Below are 18,239 nucleotides of genomic sequence, written 5' to 3' on the forward strand. Positions count from 1 at the left end.
AAAAGAGATTAGCTGCTGAACTGGTCATTATTAGATTTACCAGTATTTGTAGACTGTTATCAGCTGCAACACACTGGCGGCATGTACGTGACGATTTTCATGATTAATTAGTCAGTCATTGATTATGTGTGTTGTAAGACGTAAATGTTGAATAATTTCAGAAATTTACAGCAGATGTTTCTTTGATGAAGATTATTATCTTTGATATATTTTAGTCCTTGAAATACTCGCAACACAGTGTGATAAGTCCACATTTAGGTGATCAAGTTACCAAGTAACCTTAAATTGATCATGGAATATGTACAATAACAATATTAGTATCTTGTTCATGTCTGCACTCAACGCTCTCTAGTCCTGTGTTACACTCTTTTAAATCAGTTTACTCATCTCGTTTCTTATCTCGTCTTTGTGAAACCTAGAATTAATTTGATAGGTTTTTTGCGTTCAGATTCCGAAACTTTAAACATCAGTTTGCTCATGTAATTTATTAAGTTTCTTAGTCCCACTTCCGGTTCTTGTAAAACCAATAACTTAAATTTGATATAGGAATTACTTTTGAAACTGATACTGCCACTGCTCTACTGATAACTTTCGTCAATTTCTAAATCTCCCGGTCTACTACTTATAAGGTCAAAACACAATTTTTGCAACCTGTTTTAGAAACTTTTCTGTCTTCACGACGAACCACACTCATGTAACATTTAAGCTTAAAATGATCAAATAGAATTTTTACATGTTCGTGAATATTACAATTACTGTTGGACGTAACGACTCTAGCCTAGATAACGATATTATTAATAATCATAACCTAACGTCAGAAAGATAACGATTTACAACTGAGATAATATAACACCGACCATTGTGTAGGATATACTTATACTTTCCCATCAACTAGTGAGTTCTGATTTTGTTACATCTGACTGACGAGCTGGACTGCAAAATGTAAATGTTAGCTCAGGTGAGATCTATCTACTATATTTCAGCCCCTACAGTTGATATATATATACTAGTTGAGAGTCATCAATCTGTAATAGGACGATCTGGTTTTTAATTCACTCCGCTATTGGTCAGTTCTTTCCTGCAAGTAAACATGTTAGTTATCATGCCGTCGCCAGCTTCTTGACGGTAGATATACTTTTTAGTTCCTGCACAGTTATCCCAGTTAGTTGAAACAATACCTTGCAGCCTGATCCAGATAAGATATATAACACGAGTATCAGTACAACAGCGGATCCATTGGGTATCAGCCCAATCAGGACCACCGACAACACCTCCAGAGCTCCACCACTGAGAACAACCGACAACACCTCCAGGACCTCCAGAGCAACCTCCCCAACCTCCATAGTCCCAAAACCTAGGACACCCGACAGCGCTTCTCCCTCCAGGACACTTTTCGTGTCCGTTGACCACCTCCTTCTGCGATTTAACATCCGACATAATGTGGTGAGTGGTTTGAAGCACAGTTTTAGTTGGTATTTGTTTCGTTTCTATTGTCACTGCCAAGAGGAGATCTGTCGCTATGAAAACAACTGTTTTTTCTGTTTGCATGTGAGTACCCTTTCCACTGTATATACACCACATAGATTATATCTCTGATATGTGCAGGTGCTGGTAACAGAAGTGTTGCTGAGTCTGTTGGTGCTGTACTCCACTGACACCTTCTCCTACTACGGTAACAACATCGACTACACTAAATGGAGGTTAGTGTGTGAATGTTAAAGACGAAGAGTTGTTGATTTGTAACCACCATGTTTATACTATTAAGTATTGTTGAGCAAGGACACAGGCCTCCGAAAAAAGTTAACTATGTTTATAGTGCCCTGAAGTCGGATGGTGAGCTTCAAAAAAAGTATGCAATTGAAGTTCGGAATAGATTCTCTGGCCTGGTAGAGGAGGATGATGGGGCCACTGAAAGCTATGGGAAGCTTATGGTTGCTATTGAGGCGGCAAACAAGAGCCTTCTGCCAAAGAAGACTCGACAAAAGCAGATTGACCCCTCAAGTGACCCAAGAGTGGACAGTGCAAGGAGGGGACAGTTCTTGGCCAAGGACCAATACCATCAGGAGCCTTGTGAGGAGAAGAGAGAGGAAGTCGCCACTAAAAAGGATTTGTTAAAGGCCTGCTACAAAGAGGTAGAAGAGGAGATCCTGAAAGGAAAGATCAGGAAAGTTGAGGATACTGCTGATCGTTGTAAGAACAAGGAAAGCTGGAAGCTTGTCAACGATATTTCAGGGAGGACAAATCCCAGCTGTGGACTCGTGGAAGGGGGCAGCTCAACAGAACGTCTTGAGAACTGGAGGAAGCACTTCTCTGGGTTACTTGGACAGCCACCCACAGTCCCTGACAATAGCATTCTGATCAGGAATATACACCCCCCACTGAATATAGAGGATGGCCCGTTCACCATTGAGGAACTACGTCTTGCCAAAAAGCAGATAGTAGAAGGCAAAGCTTATGGTGATGATGGTATCTCACCTGAAGTGATGAAGAGGGTGGACATCGATGACGTCATCCTGAAGTTCTGCAACGACGCATTATGTGATGGTCTCATGCCCGATCAATGGAAGCTCAGTAATATTGTTCCTGTGACAAAGAAAGGGGACCTCACTAAGACCGACAACTACAAAGGAATATCTCTGACATCGATAGTCAGTAAAACTCTGAACAAAATGTTGCTGAACAGGATGAAGCCAAGTCTTGAGGAAGTTTTAAGGGACAACCAGAATGGCTTTAGACCTGGGCGCTCTACAACATCGCACATCCTTGCTCTACGAAGAATTATGGAGGGTGCTAGAGCCAAAAATCTAAAGGCCACCATGGTTTTCATTGATTTCAAAAAGGCGTTCGATAGTGTGCATAGAGGTTTGCTCATGAAGATATTGAAAGCATATGGCATACCAGAAGCCATAGTGCGGCTCATTGAGGGTATCTATACGAGCACAAAGGCTAAAGTAGTTACAGCCGATGGTATAACAGAAATTTTTGATATCCTGGCTGGAGTACTGCAAGGAGACACTCTTGCCCCGTACTTGTTCATTATCGTGATTGACTATATCATGACAATGACTATAGACGATGATGACTCGGACTCTGGGTTCACTCTCAGGCCTGCACGGAGTAGAAGGATTGGTGCCGAGAAGATCGCAGACGTCTAGTTTGCAGATGATGTTGCCCTTATCACTGATACCATTGAAGGGGCAAAACTACTCCTGGACAGGCTTGAGAAAGCAGCACTGAGTGTTGGGCTAGCCATGAACGGCACTAAAACTAAGTTCATGACTCTGAACATGACAGAGGAGGCGAGCAGTCTTAATAGCTGTTCTGGAAACCAGCTGGAAAAGGTGACAGACTTTGTTTACCTTGGAGCTTGGATAGCAACAACAGAGAGGGACCTGCGGGTCAGAAAAGCTAAGGCTTGGGCAGCCTGCCACAAGCTAAAGAAGATGTGGAAGTCTGACCTTAGAAGAGGATTAAAGATCCGTCTATTTGTTGCTACTGTGGAGTCAATACTTCTTTATGGTTCTGAGACGTGGACGTTGACAGAGCAATTGAAGAAACGCATTGATGGCTGCTACACTAGAATGCTAAGGATGGCACTCAATGTGGATTGGAAGCAGCGAAAAACCAACAAAGAAGTCTATGGCAACCTACCGAGAGCAACCATGAAGATCCAAGAGCGCAGGATGCGACTAGCAGGCCATATCCACCGGCACCCAGAACTAGTCGCAAACCGCTTGCTACTCTGGGAACCAACTCATGGGGTGCGGAGTAGGGGGAGACCAGCCATGACCTATGTTGATAGCCTACGAGCTGACACGGGTCTCAACGACACTGGAGAAATGGGCGGACTTATGGCGGATAGAGTTTTATGGAGACAGCGCATCAATACTCGGACGCTGAAGCCGCCTTAAGTCAGTAAGTCAAGTAAGTCATTGTTGAGCAACGTAATCTAGGATCACGTTAATATTAATTTGCTAATACGAAGCACTGTTACAACTCGATACCCCCAAACCTAACACACTCTCCCCTCTTCAGCTGCGGTCCACCCAGAAAACACCCAGTACGAGGTCAGGCAGCCTGCTCTAACTCCACCACTAACCGGACCACCTTCTGTCAGTCCCTCTACAAGGATCCCACCTTCTCCTTCTCCTGGGACGATGGAATGGAGGCTCTCTTCTCCACCGAGGTATGTGAGGGTCATTAGTGTGTGACAGTAGGTGAGGGGGATTGGCTTTAGCACTTAGTAATCAGTATCTTAATCACATTTTGAAGTCAATTTCATGGTCATAAACTTGATTAGTATTTAATTATTCAAGGAGGCTGGACGAGACTGATGTTTGATTAGGCTTTTGACGCTTATTTTGTTGGTCACTAAAAGAAACTTATCATAAAATCACTATTATATCAATTGTATGAAAATGTATGGATCACCTCCAGTGGAGATTCTCCACACTATTTCTCAATTAAATAGTCCATGTATAATTGAGTATTTCAAGAATTCCATGAGGGCTGGCCGCTGATTAAGTGTCAAGTTCGTCTGTTCGTTAGTATTATGTTAAATAAGGGAATAAGGATCTCCATCTGGAGGTAACGTGATCTCACTAACTACCTTCAGTTTGGTATGTACTGCAACAGAGAGGACGAATCACAGACAATATTAGATATTACTGGCATCGGAGCAGGTAAGGAGGAATTATATTTTATTTTTAGGTATTTCCTTTCAGTAAACTTTGGAAATTTTCACAGAATTGTCACACTAAAATGTAACTGAATTAAATTCAATAGCGAACACAGCTTAATTAAAACTGACTTCTCAATCCGCCCCAGGTTTAGGTGCGTTTGTGGGAGGGATAGTTGGAGATCTTTTTGGAAGGAAGATGAGTTTTAAGATAAGTTTCCTGATTATCCTCCTCTCCCTCATCACTCTGAGTGTATGCAGAACAGTACAAATATTCTCACTCGGTCTTTTCTTGCTAGGTTAGATATTCAAATTATAGAGGTGACTTTTTTTAAATAAACAAATTATTTTCTTAACACTTATTTATTGTTTCCGGATCATATTGTTTTTTAAAGTCCCGGATCAAAGTGTTGCAAACCATTTTGGTATCAACAAATAAAACTAACAGCCTTTACTCTTGTCCAGGTTTCTCTATCTACATGAGTGTAACAAGTATTGTAGTCATGGTAACAGAAATGCTGCCCTACAATCTTCACTATCCTTTTGTTATTCTCAATGCTGCACTTACCTGGTAAGTGCTATATCAAGTACCGGGAGATGTCAGATTGTCAGACAAGCTATTTTTTGTTCAGATGGTTAAGGGTTTATTAAGTAACCGCATTAACCAATAATAGTAACATGTGAACAATCCCTAAACAAAACCACAGTCTCACCTCAGTACTCCCCAGTCTAGGAATCTACCTGGGATGCGGTCTCCGTCTTCTGATCTACAACTCCTGGAGAGCCTTTACCGGCTGTCTTCTTGCCTTCAACTCAATCCTCTCAACCCTGCTAGTTCACTTACCACTGTCTCCCAGATACAGAGTTTATCAGAGCACTGAAGCTGCTAAAGATACCCTTCACAAACTTAATATAGCGTGAGTTTAATTAAGTAATAGTAATACTAGCGGTATGCCCGTCCTACGGACTATTAGGCCGGCTTCGAAATTGGAAAATAAAAAGTCCGTTTTGAGACAATAACAAAATTCGAATCAACGAGCCCGGCTTGAACATGGATATATCTACACGTCATTGACTGCACGCCGCACAGTCCATTATAAGAGGATGTCATCTGAGTCAGCCTTAATTTCTTGCATTATAATGCATACCTCATCACCTCAATTAAATCAACATTTCAATGATTTCCCGGCTGATAATTGGTATTACTCCACATTTTCGTAATTGAATTACCGGTTACGTACATCAATCTTATATAATTCACAACTCTGAAATCTCACTCAACATACAAGGAAATATTTTGTGTCACTACCACATATATAAAGAACTTTAGACCTAACCCACCGTGGCGTGTCTTACCTTGGATTTGGAACCTTGTTAAAGTCATGTGGCCCATCCCGATTCAATCACGGCAGATTGATCAACCTTAACGGTCGGGTCAGTAATTGTAGGAAACTCTCACCCATTGCTTGTGCGGCCCCTATCGAGCTTGTGAAGAAGGGCATTATAACCATGTCTAGACTTAGTTGGAATTTCAGGGTAGGACCGTCGCACCCACCACTTGTCAAGTGTGTGGTTCATAACTAATATACAGGGGAGAATTCTCCCCACCACTTTTTCTTCAAATTCCAGAATATGCGTTTGCGGAGTTGCTTACATGTCATCCAATTGTAGATTGGGCCTATCTAACAGTCCACTGACTACAAAGAATATCTCAATAAAAACTTTAATTCCCAATAATCTCTAGTTTGTTTGAAGATGAGCAGATAGCAGTACCTACAGACTTCGCAGAGGACCTAAAGTTTGACTACAAAACTAACAAACGGTTCCTCTTCACTGCTTTTGTCCTCTTCTATCTAAAAGGAGTGGTTGCCATGACCACTACACCCAGCTCAGGCCAGGTTAGATATTCAAACAGAAAATATTTCAGTGGTTACATACCTAGATCTTTATTTTCTACGTACCATACAAGCCAAATAAATGCGTAAATTAGTACTACTCTTTCTTGGCACTGTTTCATGATTTGAAATGAACTCTTCACACTTTCACAGTAGTTACAGATGAAGTTTGAATTTCTGTAAAGTTGAAACAATCCCCCAGGTGTGGACCTTATTAGCTGATAAGAACATTAGGTACACAGTAGAAGCGTCCCTGAGGCTGATAGCCGTGCCCCTCGCTGGTTATCTGTGTGCTAAAAACGTCAACCTCAGATCAACCGTACTCGTGCTGGGGTTAGTTATTTAGCTCCTTATATGGGCATCACGTGTTACTTACTTATCTTCTGACTTATTTAATGTCGTAGCTACACGTTCCAACCATTTGTGTACCCACTCCCCACGTCCAGTTACTCCTATTTATCTACTGATATACTCCCCTTCTCCATAACCTCTCATTTCCTCTACTATTTAATAACTTCTCTTTTCCTCAGCTGGATAACAATAAGCTGTTACTTTATTGGGGAGCTACCTATTGGTTCGGGTATATTCAATATTAACAACATAGCTGGTTTGGTGCTTATACCTGTCAACAGAACTCTACATATTGTTATCCTTCTCCTTACCCTTCAGGTATGTGTGATTGCAGTGTTGTGAGAAGTTTAAAGTTTTCCTGAAAGTCTCTTGTTCAGAGGCAACATAATATGTAGGTGCGGTCATGGTTTTTATATAGTGTGATTTCGCACCTGACCAAAACTTTTTTATGTGCGGCAAATTTTGTGACCAAAAACTTCGCAATTAAGCGGAACAATTCGCCAAACTAACAGCGTTTAGGTACTCTCAGGTTAGATTATTCAACAGCCTAGTATATAAAGTATATAAAGTTACAAGATTGTTGTGTTTAACAAAACAATTAACTTGCAAGGTGTCTTACGTATTGCTTAGATGGCAAGTACGTACGGTACAGGGCTTTAAGTACGTACGGTACAGCTACTTTTAAAGGTACGTACCGTACAGGCACTGTAAGGTACAATTTTTTTTCAAATTTTTAGAATCAACTTCAGTGAATTACTTGCAATTTTTGATTAGTATTATCGTCATAATTTTTGAGATAGAAGTCGAAAATAAACACAGTGGTTAAAACAATAAAAGATTTAAGAGGAAAATTTGTTTACCGGATCGATCTTAACCGGTACTACACTACTACTACTTGTAATTATCGTTAAACCCAAAGCTTCATCCTTTTGTTGCAGTATACGAACACCAGCTTTTCAGCTAGCTCAGGTCGCAACCTTAATCTACGCTTGTCCATAATATACTCGTAATCTCTAAAATTGGTCTCACGTACCGTCTAGTTTTTGTTTCCATTACTATCAACTGGATTTGTACCTTTCAGCCTACTTTATTAAGTACGTACCGTACAGCTAATTTAAAGGTACGTACCGTACGAACTTGCCATCTTAGACGTATTGTCGGTGTCTTAGATCAAATTTCCTGACAATTCAAGATGTATGAATAATCCACATAGAAGGTTTTACAATTATTATTATTTTACCATTATTTGTATAGACGGGCAGGATGGCTAATTAAGCTGCCGATGAGGATAATTGAAGTAGAGACTAGAGTGTTCAATATTATAACTTTTGTGAAGCTCCTGAGATGAAAAAGTGACAACTCGGAGACTGAATCTCATCAATTTCGCTCCCGGCAATCAAGCTTGAGCCTTGATTCCTATAAGGCCTGAGGCCTGGAAAGCCGTTCAGTTCCCGTGTTGAAAATTAGATTAGCTTCTCAAATAATCTCTGGCAGTCAGTGAGGGCATATGGTGGGAATGACTCCAGACGTTTGGCGCTAGTTTGGCGCTAGTTTGGCGGTACAGATTACCGCATTATTAGGTATTAATTTATTAATCATTTTTGTGTGTACGATCCTGTTTAACAATAATTAAGTCAAATAAGTGCACTCTTTTCCCCCTGTTTGATATCTTAGTTATTAATCTTTCGATTTTAATCTTTCGACACTGATAGCTTGCTCTGCAGTCATGCCGGCCATTTTGGTGTCAAATTGGACGATTTCTCGTAAAAATACAATCATTAAATGGTGCCACTGTGTTCGTGCCGCGAATAATAATAAAACAATAATGCCATGTACATAGAATACATTATATATTATATAATATTAATATACATACCTATAATGCCATATATCATAACTTCAGCAATTCCATGGCCACTATGTGAAGTATAATCCAGGTCTGTGAGATACACCATGTCCCCTTCAAATCCGTTACAGTTCAGGGTGAACGTTAGACCTTCAATAGTTGTTTGATCCCTAGGATTATTCTCTGAAGTATTAGTAAGGTGAAATAAATACTAATTATTAGACTCATCAACATATATTTATAAGTTTTGATCCATAATCGTACATATTGATTTTTGTCCAAATTGAAATAGTTCCTACAGATATTTCATTTGTTTCTCTTACAGTTTTACCATTAGCGTCAAATCAAATAATATACGCTAATCTAACTGCGTATAATGCGATAATGCGATTACACCACGCCTCGTGAAATAACTGTTGCTCAACACGCTATCAGGCTACTGTCCTATTATCGCTTGTATACTGGGTGGATACTGGATATAGGGAAATGTATGCATGCTACTACTATACGAGAAAAGTAAAAAGTCCACGAGTCAGAAAAAAAGATATGTTTGAAAAATTTAAAAATTGGTCATATTACAAGAGTTACTGTTAACCGGGCGAGAGAAGAAGTGTGAACGTAGCTCTGCTGCAAGGAACAAATAGTTGCTTGAGCTAAAATGGGCCCTTAGTTCCTGAGCGACAAACATCTCACTCAAAAGGAATCGAGCAGGTCGACTAAGTCACTGGGTTTTTTATGCGTGGAGCGTAGGCACTATTAAGCAAAGGTCATGATTCTGTTGAAGCAATAGGGTTGGTAGGTCAACAAATAATGTTCATGGTCTATAAAAAATAATAACGTCAATAAGGGTTGGTAGGTCAACAAATAATGTTCATGGTCTATAAAAAATAATAACGTCCAGATTCATACGGCTGGTTACAGGGTAACACGACATCTGTCCGACAGCGACATCAGTCCGACTCAGGGTACCAGAAAAAAAAGTCATCTGTCCGAAATTGTGATCTTCGTGGTCATTCAAGCAAAAATTCAGTCAAAACAGTGAAATTTGGGTCGCGGAAAGCTAAAATTTGAAAATGTCCTATCGGTAGGACATATTAAAAATTGTCATTGCATCAAAGTTTTCTCCGGATATACTGGTTTCAGTACTTTGATGGCGAATTGTTTCACTTTCACCGACTTCACTGATTGATCATTGGTCAATAATTCAGTCAAAACGGCGAAATTTTGGTCAAGGCGACGGCAGAAAAGCTTCTCTTCAAAAATCTTCCAAAGTCTCTTTTAATTTACAGGTCAATATATTTACAGATCAATAGTGCGATTCTGCAGTCCGCAGTCCGCACCCACCGCACTTATAATTATAAATATATGTTGCCTCTGCTGTTTTTTCAAAGTTTTCAAAACAGTTATCAAATTTATTGCGATTTTTTTCGTTAGACCAACAAATAAATCAATATGAAGGCATGATATAATGATAAACATGAAAATAACAACGCATAATTCAAAAAAATTGCTGACAATATGAATAAGAAAAATAATCCCACATATTTCAGATCCCACCGACGTGTTACCGGGCCACAGTGTTCGGACTCTCCTACTTTGTAGAGAAATGTTTCCTAAAGTTGGGGGCTCTAATAGCTGGGATAGACTCCCTCCCAACCACAGTGGACCTCTCCACGCTATCCGAACAATCCTCATACATCCACGAGTACTCTTTCCTTGTGTTTGGGGTTATTTATTTGTCCTTTATCTATGTGGCGAGTTTTCTGCCAACAAACACTTATAGAGTTCTTCCGGGGACTATTCGGGAGTTTAACAAGATGTACTGGCCGAGGAGAAGCGAGCAGGCTTATTTGTTGACTAGATATAATCCTAAGTGTACTGAGAAAGATTCTGATATAGAAACAAACTAGCAGTAGCACTGATCAGCTCAAAGTTATTAAGTAACTAACACTAAAACTAACAAACTAGAAATGATTGCTTTGAACTGTTCTTGCCCTTTTGTTTCTCTGTTTTGTAAATGTTATATTATTAAGTTTATTTTGTTAGATAATTTGGAGGAGAGGATGGGTATTCCTTTTTTTGAGATTGGAAGTAAAAAGCAAGCTTAGCAGCAGCAAGAAAACACAAACGCCAAGCACTGTGAAAAAGTGATGTCTTCTGACTCTGAGTCTGATTGTGAAATATAAAGTTATCTCCTGGGTCGTGGCTTTGTACAGTACCTTGTTCTCTTGTTCAAGCCAGATATTTCACCAATAGGTTAACGAGTCAAAACTCAAGATCTAAAAGCAATGATTAACCCCAATATCCTGAGTATTATTGATAACTCACATCCAACATATCCCCTAACTGTAGATTGTCTTCCCTGGTAAATAATTCCACCATCCCTTCTATCCAGTCAAAGAACGCTGAGCAGAAGATGTAAACAGAAACCCAAATATCCCGTCATCCCCACTCATATCCCGACAAGATCCCTGACTATTGCTACCCCGACCAGGCCAGCAGCCCACAAACCCCTCCTCAGTCCCGACTCTCCAGACTTGCCGTAAATACACTTCCTGTAATCAGTCATATTCAAACTGGTGTCGTTATTAAAGTACGTATCAGCGTAGCAGCACCTATAGTCCGTGCACAGCTCGTCGTCGTTACAACCGCTCTCACATGTTTCTTTTGATTCTGTGCAGCCCCACGCTCTGGAGTTGTAGTCTGCTGCTATCTCGTCTGTTTCTACTTGGTACATGTAGTAGAAGCAGTAGTTGTAGCCGGTTGTTGTTGCGTTACACGACCTGTGGAGATGTTAGAATGAAGTCAGAATTGCGATCAAATGGTGTGAAACTTTCTGCCATTGCCAAAATATAAAATGGCGAACAGCAAAGAATATCGATCATCTTCGTGGCCAGGCAGATTATCATGGATCCATTTACACGAAACTTTGGGATAATAATAATATGTGGTTAGGTATGGCCTTTATTAGACCTCCACACTAAACATCTATTTAAAAACCACCATCCATCTTTAATTCAAACTTGAAATATAGAAATAGTGAGGATCACACTGACCTGTTGTTGAAACACATTAGATTGTCATCTTTCGGGCATTGCAGACACTTAAACTGATCCCACTCCTGCGTCACCACGAACTCTTGCGTCATCACCACCACTAGAACTAGAGCTAAGGTCCCAAATATGTATATCTGCTGCTGCTGTCGTATCATGGCGACTGGAAAAGCAAGTAGCTATATGAAAAGTTGAGAAACTGGTACGAAATATATCCATTAAACGGTGCTAACTATCGACAGTACCATGCACTTCAGATGACTGTGACGGAAATACTGCCGGAAAGTTGTAAAGGAACTGCCTGTAAGTACTGAAGCCTCATAACTGATAGAGCCCATTGTCGAACAGGTGCGATTCCATTGAAGATCACATAAATCCTATCGACTTTGAAATAGCGCCAGTGATGCACGCCGGTTCATTTTTCGCCAACCGGCGGCGGCGTGCCCAAAATGGCCCGGCGTGGCGGCGTTCGGCGGCGTGGAACATAATTTTGTCAAAATTTAGGTTTTAATTACAAGGCCCACAAAAATTGCGCATGAAATAATGATGTAATAAGTGTGGTTTTTAAAGCATTTATGGCGAAAACGTGGCTGAATGTGATGATGAACGTAACGAAGTGGCCTCATAGCAGCGAGTAGCCCCATAAAATACGACATTCACCCGCTGAACTACAATTATCAATGCTACCATCAGAAAACTCTAGTTTGTACTTTCATGAGTATAATGACTTTAAGTGTTACAATACCTGGAATCAATGTTATTGTAATGTGACCTAATCACTGTTATTGTAATATGACCTAATTTTGTTAATTCCTGTTAATTCCTAATTCCTGTTATGTTTCAATAAATAGGAATGTTCATATTAAACGGCTAATACAAGAAAAAGGTCTTCCTTTTGTGAAAAGAAACATTATTCAATTTACTCAGTTACATTCAGGGATGACTTCACATTTTCCCAATTATATTTAAGAAAAATCAAATTCTTAACATTGTCGTTGGACAATTTGGATCTCCTAGAGTTCAAAATCAACCCCGACTGGCTCCATACTCTTTCTATTTCAGAACTAGTAGCTGGTATGCAGTGAATGATTCGAAAAATCTTACTAAGAATGGGAAAAGTAGCAAAACAATTTGCTTTGAAAATGTTTTTTATTTTTTCACGCCACGCCGACTTGAGAGGTATCGGCGTGGCGGCGTGTGAAAATGTGCCGGCGCGGCGGCGTCCGGCGGCGGCGTGCATCACTGAATAGCGCTCATTAAAATTGCGTGAAAAACGTGATTTTTGAATACCGAATTCTAACTGCTAACTTCTTGATCACCTGATAAGCAAAATGAAGGCTGTAGAATTTATGAGAGTATAGGATAGAAATAATACCTAGAATGTATTACGGCGCCTATGAAGGCGTGACTTTGTTCATTTTGACATATATAATAAACTCTGAACAAAACCACGCCAAGGTATAAAACAGGTTGAACTGATCAAAAAGCATTCATGAACAATGAAAGCTATTCAAATATATGTTATTATGTTATTACGTTATTAGTAGCCCGACAATCCTAGCTCACTCTACGCCACTCCAAAATGACCAATGAACATACTAAAGACCAGGCACGAAACAACAAAGATTGCCAGGAGGATATATTGAGTGTAGGATTGTACTTGTAGCTGTTCTAGCCCCCTTTGTTAGCTAGCCTAGTTATACAGAGTAGTTGTAGTTATAAGAGCGAGTGAGCAGGCATAAACATGAGATGTGTGTAATATAGCCGCTGCTTTTCTAGCAGCCACATCTTTTACAAAGTAGTTAGTCAGGATCTAGTATAATGGTGAGTAGAGGTGGTATACAGTGGTGAGTAGATGTAGTGGAGGGTGGTGAGTAGAGGTGGTACAGAGTGGTGAGTAGAGGTGGTACAGAGTGGTGAGTAGATGAAGTGGAGGGTGGTGAGTAGAGGTGGTACAGAGTGGTGAGTAGAGGTAGTGGAGGGTGGTGAGTAGATGTAGTGGAGGGTGGTGAGTAGAGGTGGTATAGAGTGGTGAGTAGAGGTGGTATAGAGTGGTGAGTAGATGAAGTGGAGGGTGGTGAGTAGAGGTGGTACAGAGTGGTGAGTAGATGTAGTGGAGGGTGGTCAGTAGATGTAGTGGAGGGTGGTGAGTAGAGTTAGTGGAGGGTGGTGAGTAGAGGTGGTATAGGGTGGTGAGTAGATGTGGTGGAGGGTGGTGAGTAGAGGTAGTGGAGGGTGGTGAGAAGAGGAGTAGAGGTAGTGGAGGGTGGTGAGTAGAGGTAGTGAGTAGATGTAGTGGAGGGTAGTGAGTAGAGGTGGTACAGAGTGGTGAGTAGATGTAGTGGAGGGTGGTCAGTAGATGTAGTGGAGGGTGGTGAGTAGAGTTAGTGGAGGGTGGTGAGTAGAGGTGGTATAGGGTGGTGAGTAGATGTGGTGGAGGGTGGTGAGTAGAGGTAGTGAAGGGTGGTGAGTAGAGGTAGTGAAGGGTGGTGAGTAGATGTGGTGGAGGGTGGTGAGTAGAGGTAGTGGAGGGTGATGAGTAGAGGTAGTGGAGGGTGGTGAGTAGAGGTGGTACAGAGTGGTGAGTAGAGGTGGTACAGAGTGGTGAGTAGATGTAGTGGAGGGTGGTGAGTAGATGTAGTGGAGGGTGGTGAGTAGAGGTGGTACAGAGTGGTAAGTAGAGTTAGTGGAGGGTGGTGAGTAGAGGTGGTACAGAGTGGTGAGTAGATGTGGTACAGAGTGGTGAGTAGATGTAGTGGAGGGTGGTGAGTAGATGTAGTGGAGGGTGGTGAGTAGAGGTGGTACAGAGTGGTAAGTAGAGGTAGTGGAGGGTGGTCAGTAGATGTAAATGTTTTTTGCTAACATTTAAATAAAATTCTTATCACTGAAACCACACGATCATGATCCGGCACCACCAAACTATGACCCTCGGTTTAATATGTGTAGACCATCCATTATGAATCTAGCAGTTGTATCAGTGTGATCATGACTAGCTGCATGCTGCAGTCTCGCAAAAACTTGAAACATCTGAGAGACTTGGCTAAAAATAGAATGATGAGAAACTGGGCACTAATTTAGTAACTTATAAATGGTGCTAGTAATCCGGTAACCACGGTAACTACGGTAAGTTACGAATGACATCTGCAGTAGTACAGGGATAGTAATAAATGTACTATCGGGCAAAAATAGAACAATGGCATTGTTAATTGTAGCAGGACAGTATGACACATACCTCATTTGACAGCTTTACTACACAATACGCACGGGTCAAATCCGAAGGGTACCTAATTATAATGATTAATTAATTAATTAATTCAGCTTGATATTTGAGGATTAATGTTGAACAAGATTTATTTGGCATGTTGCCAGAAGTAGACCCTTTAAACTAAAGAATTGTTTTGACTTTCTCAATCTTCTAATATTTTGAAATTGCAGTTGCACACTTATTATAATAAGTTGTAGCTTGGTTTCCCAGAAAAGTGCTCAACTGACAACCACATTACCACATGCAGGAACATTGCAAACAAGGGAAGCACTCGAAATATATGGGCTGAAGAATCGGTTCATTGTATAGTCATTTAAAGAACAAGACCTATGTTTGAAATTACATACTATAAAAATACAGACCAGTCTTCACTGCCTCTACTCTATATGCTCATGACTTATCAGCTTTTAGTTTAATTATCATGGAATTTTCGCAGATGTTAGATAAAAGATCGAACTAATGGTACGTAAATTTCCAAATCAATTGGAGGGTTTTTCGCGTTACAGCACGTGATTTATAAGACGGATAAGTGCTATCAGTTTATGAACTATGAAGATGCCAATACTATTCAACTCGAACTAGCAATCAGTCGGTCAATAGTTACTATATCACAACACTCTAGTTACATGCACTGTAAAGTGTAAGTGTAGTTACAATGCTTATTTACCTCTGACTTTTGCGTAATTTTGTTTGGCTGTTAAGTGTAAAGTTCTCCTGCAAGTTTTCGGAGTTAATCAATTATTAAATTGATTATGCGTATAATTAATTTAATAATTAACTATCCGGATAATTAATTCAATGATTAATTACCTCTGGACACTGTATCAGAATTCAGAATCTTACGCTTAACAGCCTTACAAAATTAACAATCTCAAAAGTTGACTATTATTATTATCGAACTTTACACAAATCTGAATTAAACATCCTAAAGATCTGATAAGTCCACAAGTAAGACCGGTAAAACAAATTAAATGACAATAACTTAAATACTAAAGGATAACACCTGTTTATTATACATATCTTTCATACATAAACATAATACTTCTGTATACATAATCAAAATAAATGTATCCATAAAATACGGTTCGAGGCATTATGTCTCTGCAGTTCAGTCAAGTCTTCTGTATTATTTTATATATTAAGTTTACTATTAGTTTTATATAAGTTTACTATTAGTTTTATATAAGACTATTAGTTTTATATAAGTTGACTATTAGTATAACAATGGAGTGAGCTACTCTGTTTTCTGCAAGATAGAATCATCATAAGGCTATTACAAGAGAGCTTAAAGAGGTTTAAAGCAAGCATGAAGAATAGTAGGGCATGTACAACCGAAAGTGAAACTACAAAATATTTTGGGAAATTATACGAAAATTAACCGAAACTGTAATATGCATAATGGTTTAAGGTTTTAAATGATACAATCGGTAAGCTTTGAGCCTGTTTCTGTGAATCTGTATACCCTCGGAGGAATTTGACTTTGCTGCAGAGCTCTTATACAGTAGAGCCTTCAGATATCTAGCAGTAGACGTTATCGAGTGTGTATAGACTTATAGATAATGAGTTTTTAATTATTAGCCGTTCCCAATGTCGTGGGGAACATACAGGAACAGCATTGAACAAACTCAGATAATTTGCCGTATTGGAGATGTGAAATCGCGCGGTTATGGTGGTGACTAGACTAAAGATTTGAAGTGAGCACACAAAATTACTGTGGTTAGTGGTTACAATGATTGATTACAATGATTACAATGATTTATTACAATGATCAAATGATTACATTGATCAGATGATTACATTGATTGATTATAATGAATCGCTGCTACCGATGATTCAGATCAGCTCATACAAAAAGTTGCACTTAGTATCTATAGTATCTAGATACAATCAAATTAGCGGTTTTACCACGAGACCATGGCTATAAGTATAAGAGTAATATTTAATTCGAACAATGTCAGTAAATCAGGTCCAAACTAGAACAACATAAGTAACTCAGTAGTTGAATCTCCATCTTTTAAGAGTACAAATAGGAGATTAGCACTCCAGGTATAAAGATTGAAGAATAGCACCACGTGACTATAACGATCGGGATGAGGGATTACTCCAGTTTAGGTCACAGCACAAATCACAATCTTAACCTGAAGCATGAGTACGGATCTCTTTACATTTCATGATAATAAATATAGCGCAATGGAAGCTTTGGTACTTCTATTTTAGACTGTTTGTATACGTCGGAACTCAGAAATTGATAAGATCTATTGATAAGATCTATCGATCATTTTGGTTCCACGAACTGAAAAATTATACTTCAAACTAAATAACATAGTTCAATATATAGCTATAAATTCGCATTATTAGTAGAACAACGTCCATATATTATATAAAGAAACCATAATAACGCGCTCGATCGAGAAGATCAAAACTTTTCCTTGTTTAAACTATTCATATAAGTTTCAAAACAAGTAGCACGGACTAGGACGCCAGAAAATCTGGAATTTTTCTATTTTTAAATTTTGTTTCATGTTTATCGAAAGTTTATTCAAGCTTTCTATTCAATGATCTGAAACAATAATTATTGTGTGGTCTTTTTTAAATTTAATTGAATCATGAGACTTAAACATTTGAATCTTGGAGAAATTTTCAGCCAGAAATATGGAGTAAAGTACACGAGGTGGACTAATACTTACAAAGAGTTTGAGATTTCATAAAATATGTTATGTCAGAATGTCGAATATATATGTTATTTGATATTCATTTGTTCAGTGTTTTTTAAAAGTTGGGCGTTTAAAAGTAAGTTTTAAAAGCAAAATGTCAAAATCGATAACACTTAAACATTAAAGCTTTGAGACACGTGGACAGTGAGTTGTAAGTGTGGCCACCGCTCGATATGTAGGTCAATGTAGGTAATGACCTACGTATAAAACGATTTACGAAGAAATCGTTTATACAAAGAATAAATTATATTTTTATGTAATATGTCATAATCGTCAAAGTTTACAAACCTACCAAAATCCCTAAAACATAAAATTTGAAATATGCACTGTGCAGGATTGGATCTGACAGTTCTAATAACTGATTTACAAAAAATATGATAATATAATAATATGATATGAAAATCATATCAAACTTAGTACTTATAGTAAAATAGATG

General features: G+C 39.2%; 2 protein-coding genes across 2 annotated transcripts; one reads left to right on the forward strand and one right to left on the reverse strand.

The window, feature by feature from the left end:
- Window positions 1–816: 816 nt before the first annotated feature.
- LOC134815060 (solute carrier family 22 member 4-like) lies at window positions 817–10,829 on the forward strand. The gene is made up of 12 exons (XM_063823520.1): window positions 817–958; window positions 1,186–1,443; window positions 1,606–1,700; window positions 4,036–4,186; window positions 4,616–4,682; window positions 4,828–4,977; window positions 5,144–5,249; window positions 5,407–5,595; window positions 6,423–6,576; window positions 6,776–6,906; window positions 7,104–7,242; window positions 10,321–10,829. The coding sequence occupies exons 1-12, from the start codon at window positions 947–949 to the stop codon at window positions 10,678–10,680; spliced, it is 1,812 nt and encodes a 603-aa protein (XP_063679590.1). The 5' UTR covers window positions 817–946; the 3' UTR covers window positions 10,681–10,829.
- LOC134815061 (uncharacterized) lies at window positions 10,794–11,982 on the reverse strand. Its single transcript, XM_063823521.1, has 2 exons — window positions 11,827–11,982; window positions 10,794–11,553 (listed from the first exon to the last, which is right to left on the reverse strand). Exons 1-2 carry the CDS (start codon window positions 11,979–11,981, stop codon window positions 11,223–11,225), a joined length of 486 nt encoding a protein of 161 aa, XP_063679591.1. The 5' UTR covers window position 11,982; the 3' UTR covers window positions 10,794–11,222.
- Between the last annotated feature and the right edge of the window lie 6,257 nt (window positions 11,983–18,239).

The sequence above is a fragment of the Bolinopsis microptera genome, chromosome 5 (genome assembly GCF_026151205.1).
Source record: "Bolinopsis microptera isolate Bmic1 chromosome 5, MBARI_Bmic_1.0, whole genome shotgun sequence".
NCBI lineage: Eukaryota > Metazoa > Ctenophora > Tentaculata > Lobata > Bolinopsidae > Bolinopsis > Bolinopsis microptera.

Coding starts and splice junctions, on each gene's coding strand:
- LOC134815060 (XM_063823520.1), top strand. Junction 4,978..5,143: donor ACTCGGTCTTTTCTTGCTAG/GTTAGATATTCA, acceptor ACTCTTGTCCAG/GTTTCTCTATCTACATGAGT. Junction 5,596..6,422: donor CTTCACAAACTTAATATAGC/GTGAGTTTAATT, acceptor AATAATCTCTAG/TTTGTTTGAAGATGAGCAGA.
- LOC134815061 (XM_063823521.1), bottom strand. CDS start 11,981: ATGATACGACAGCAGCAGCAGATATACATATTTGGGACCTTAGCTCTA. Junction 11,554..11,826: donor CTAATGTGTTTCAACAACAG/GTCAGTGTGATC, acceptor ACATCTCCACAG/GTCGTGTAACGCAACAACAA.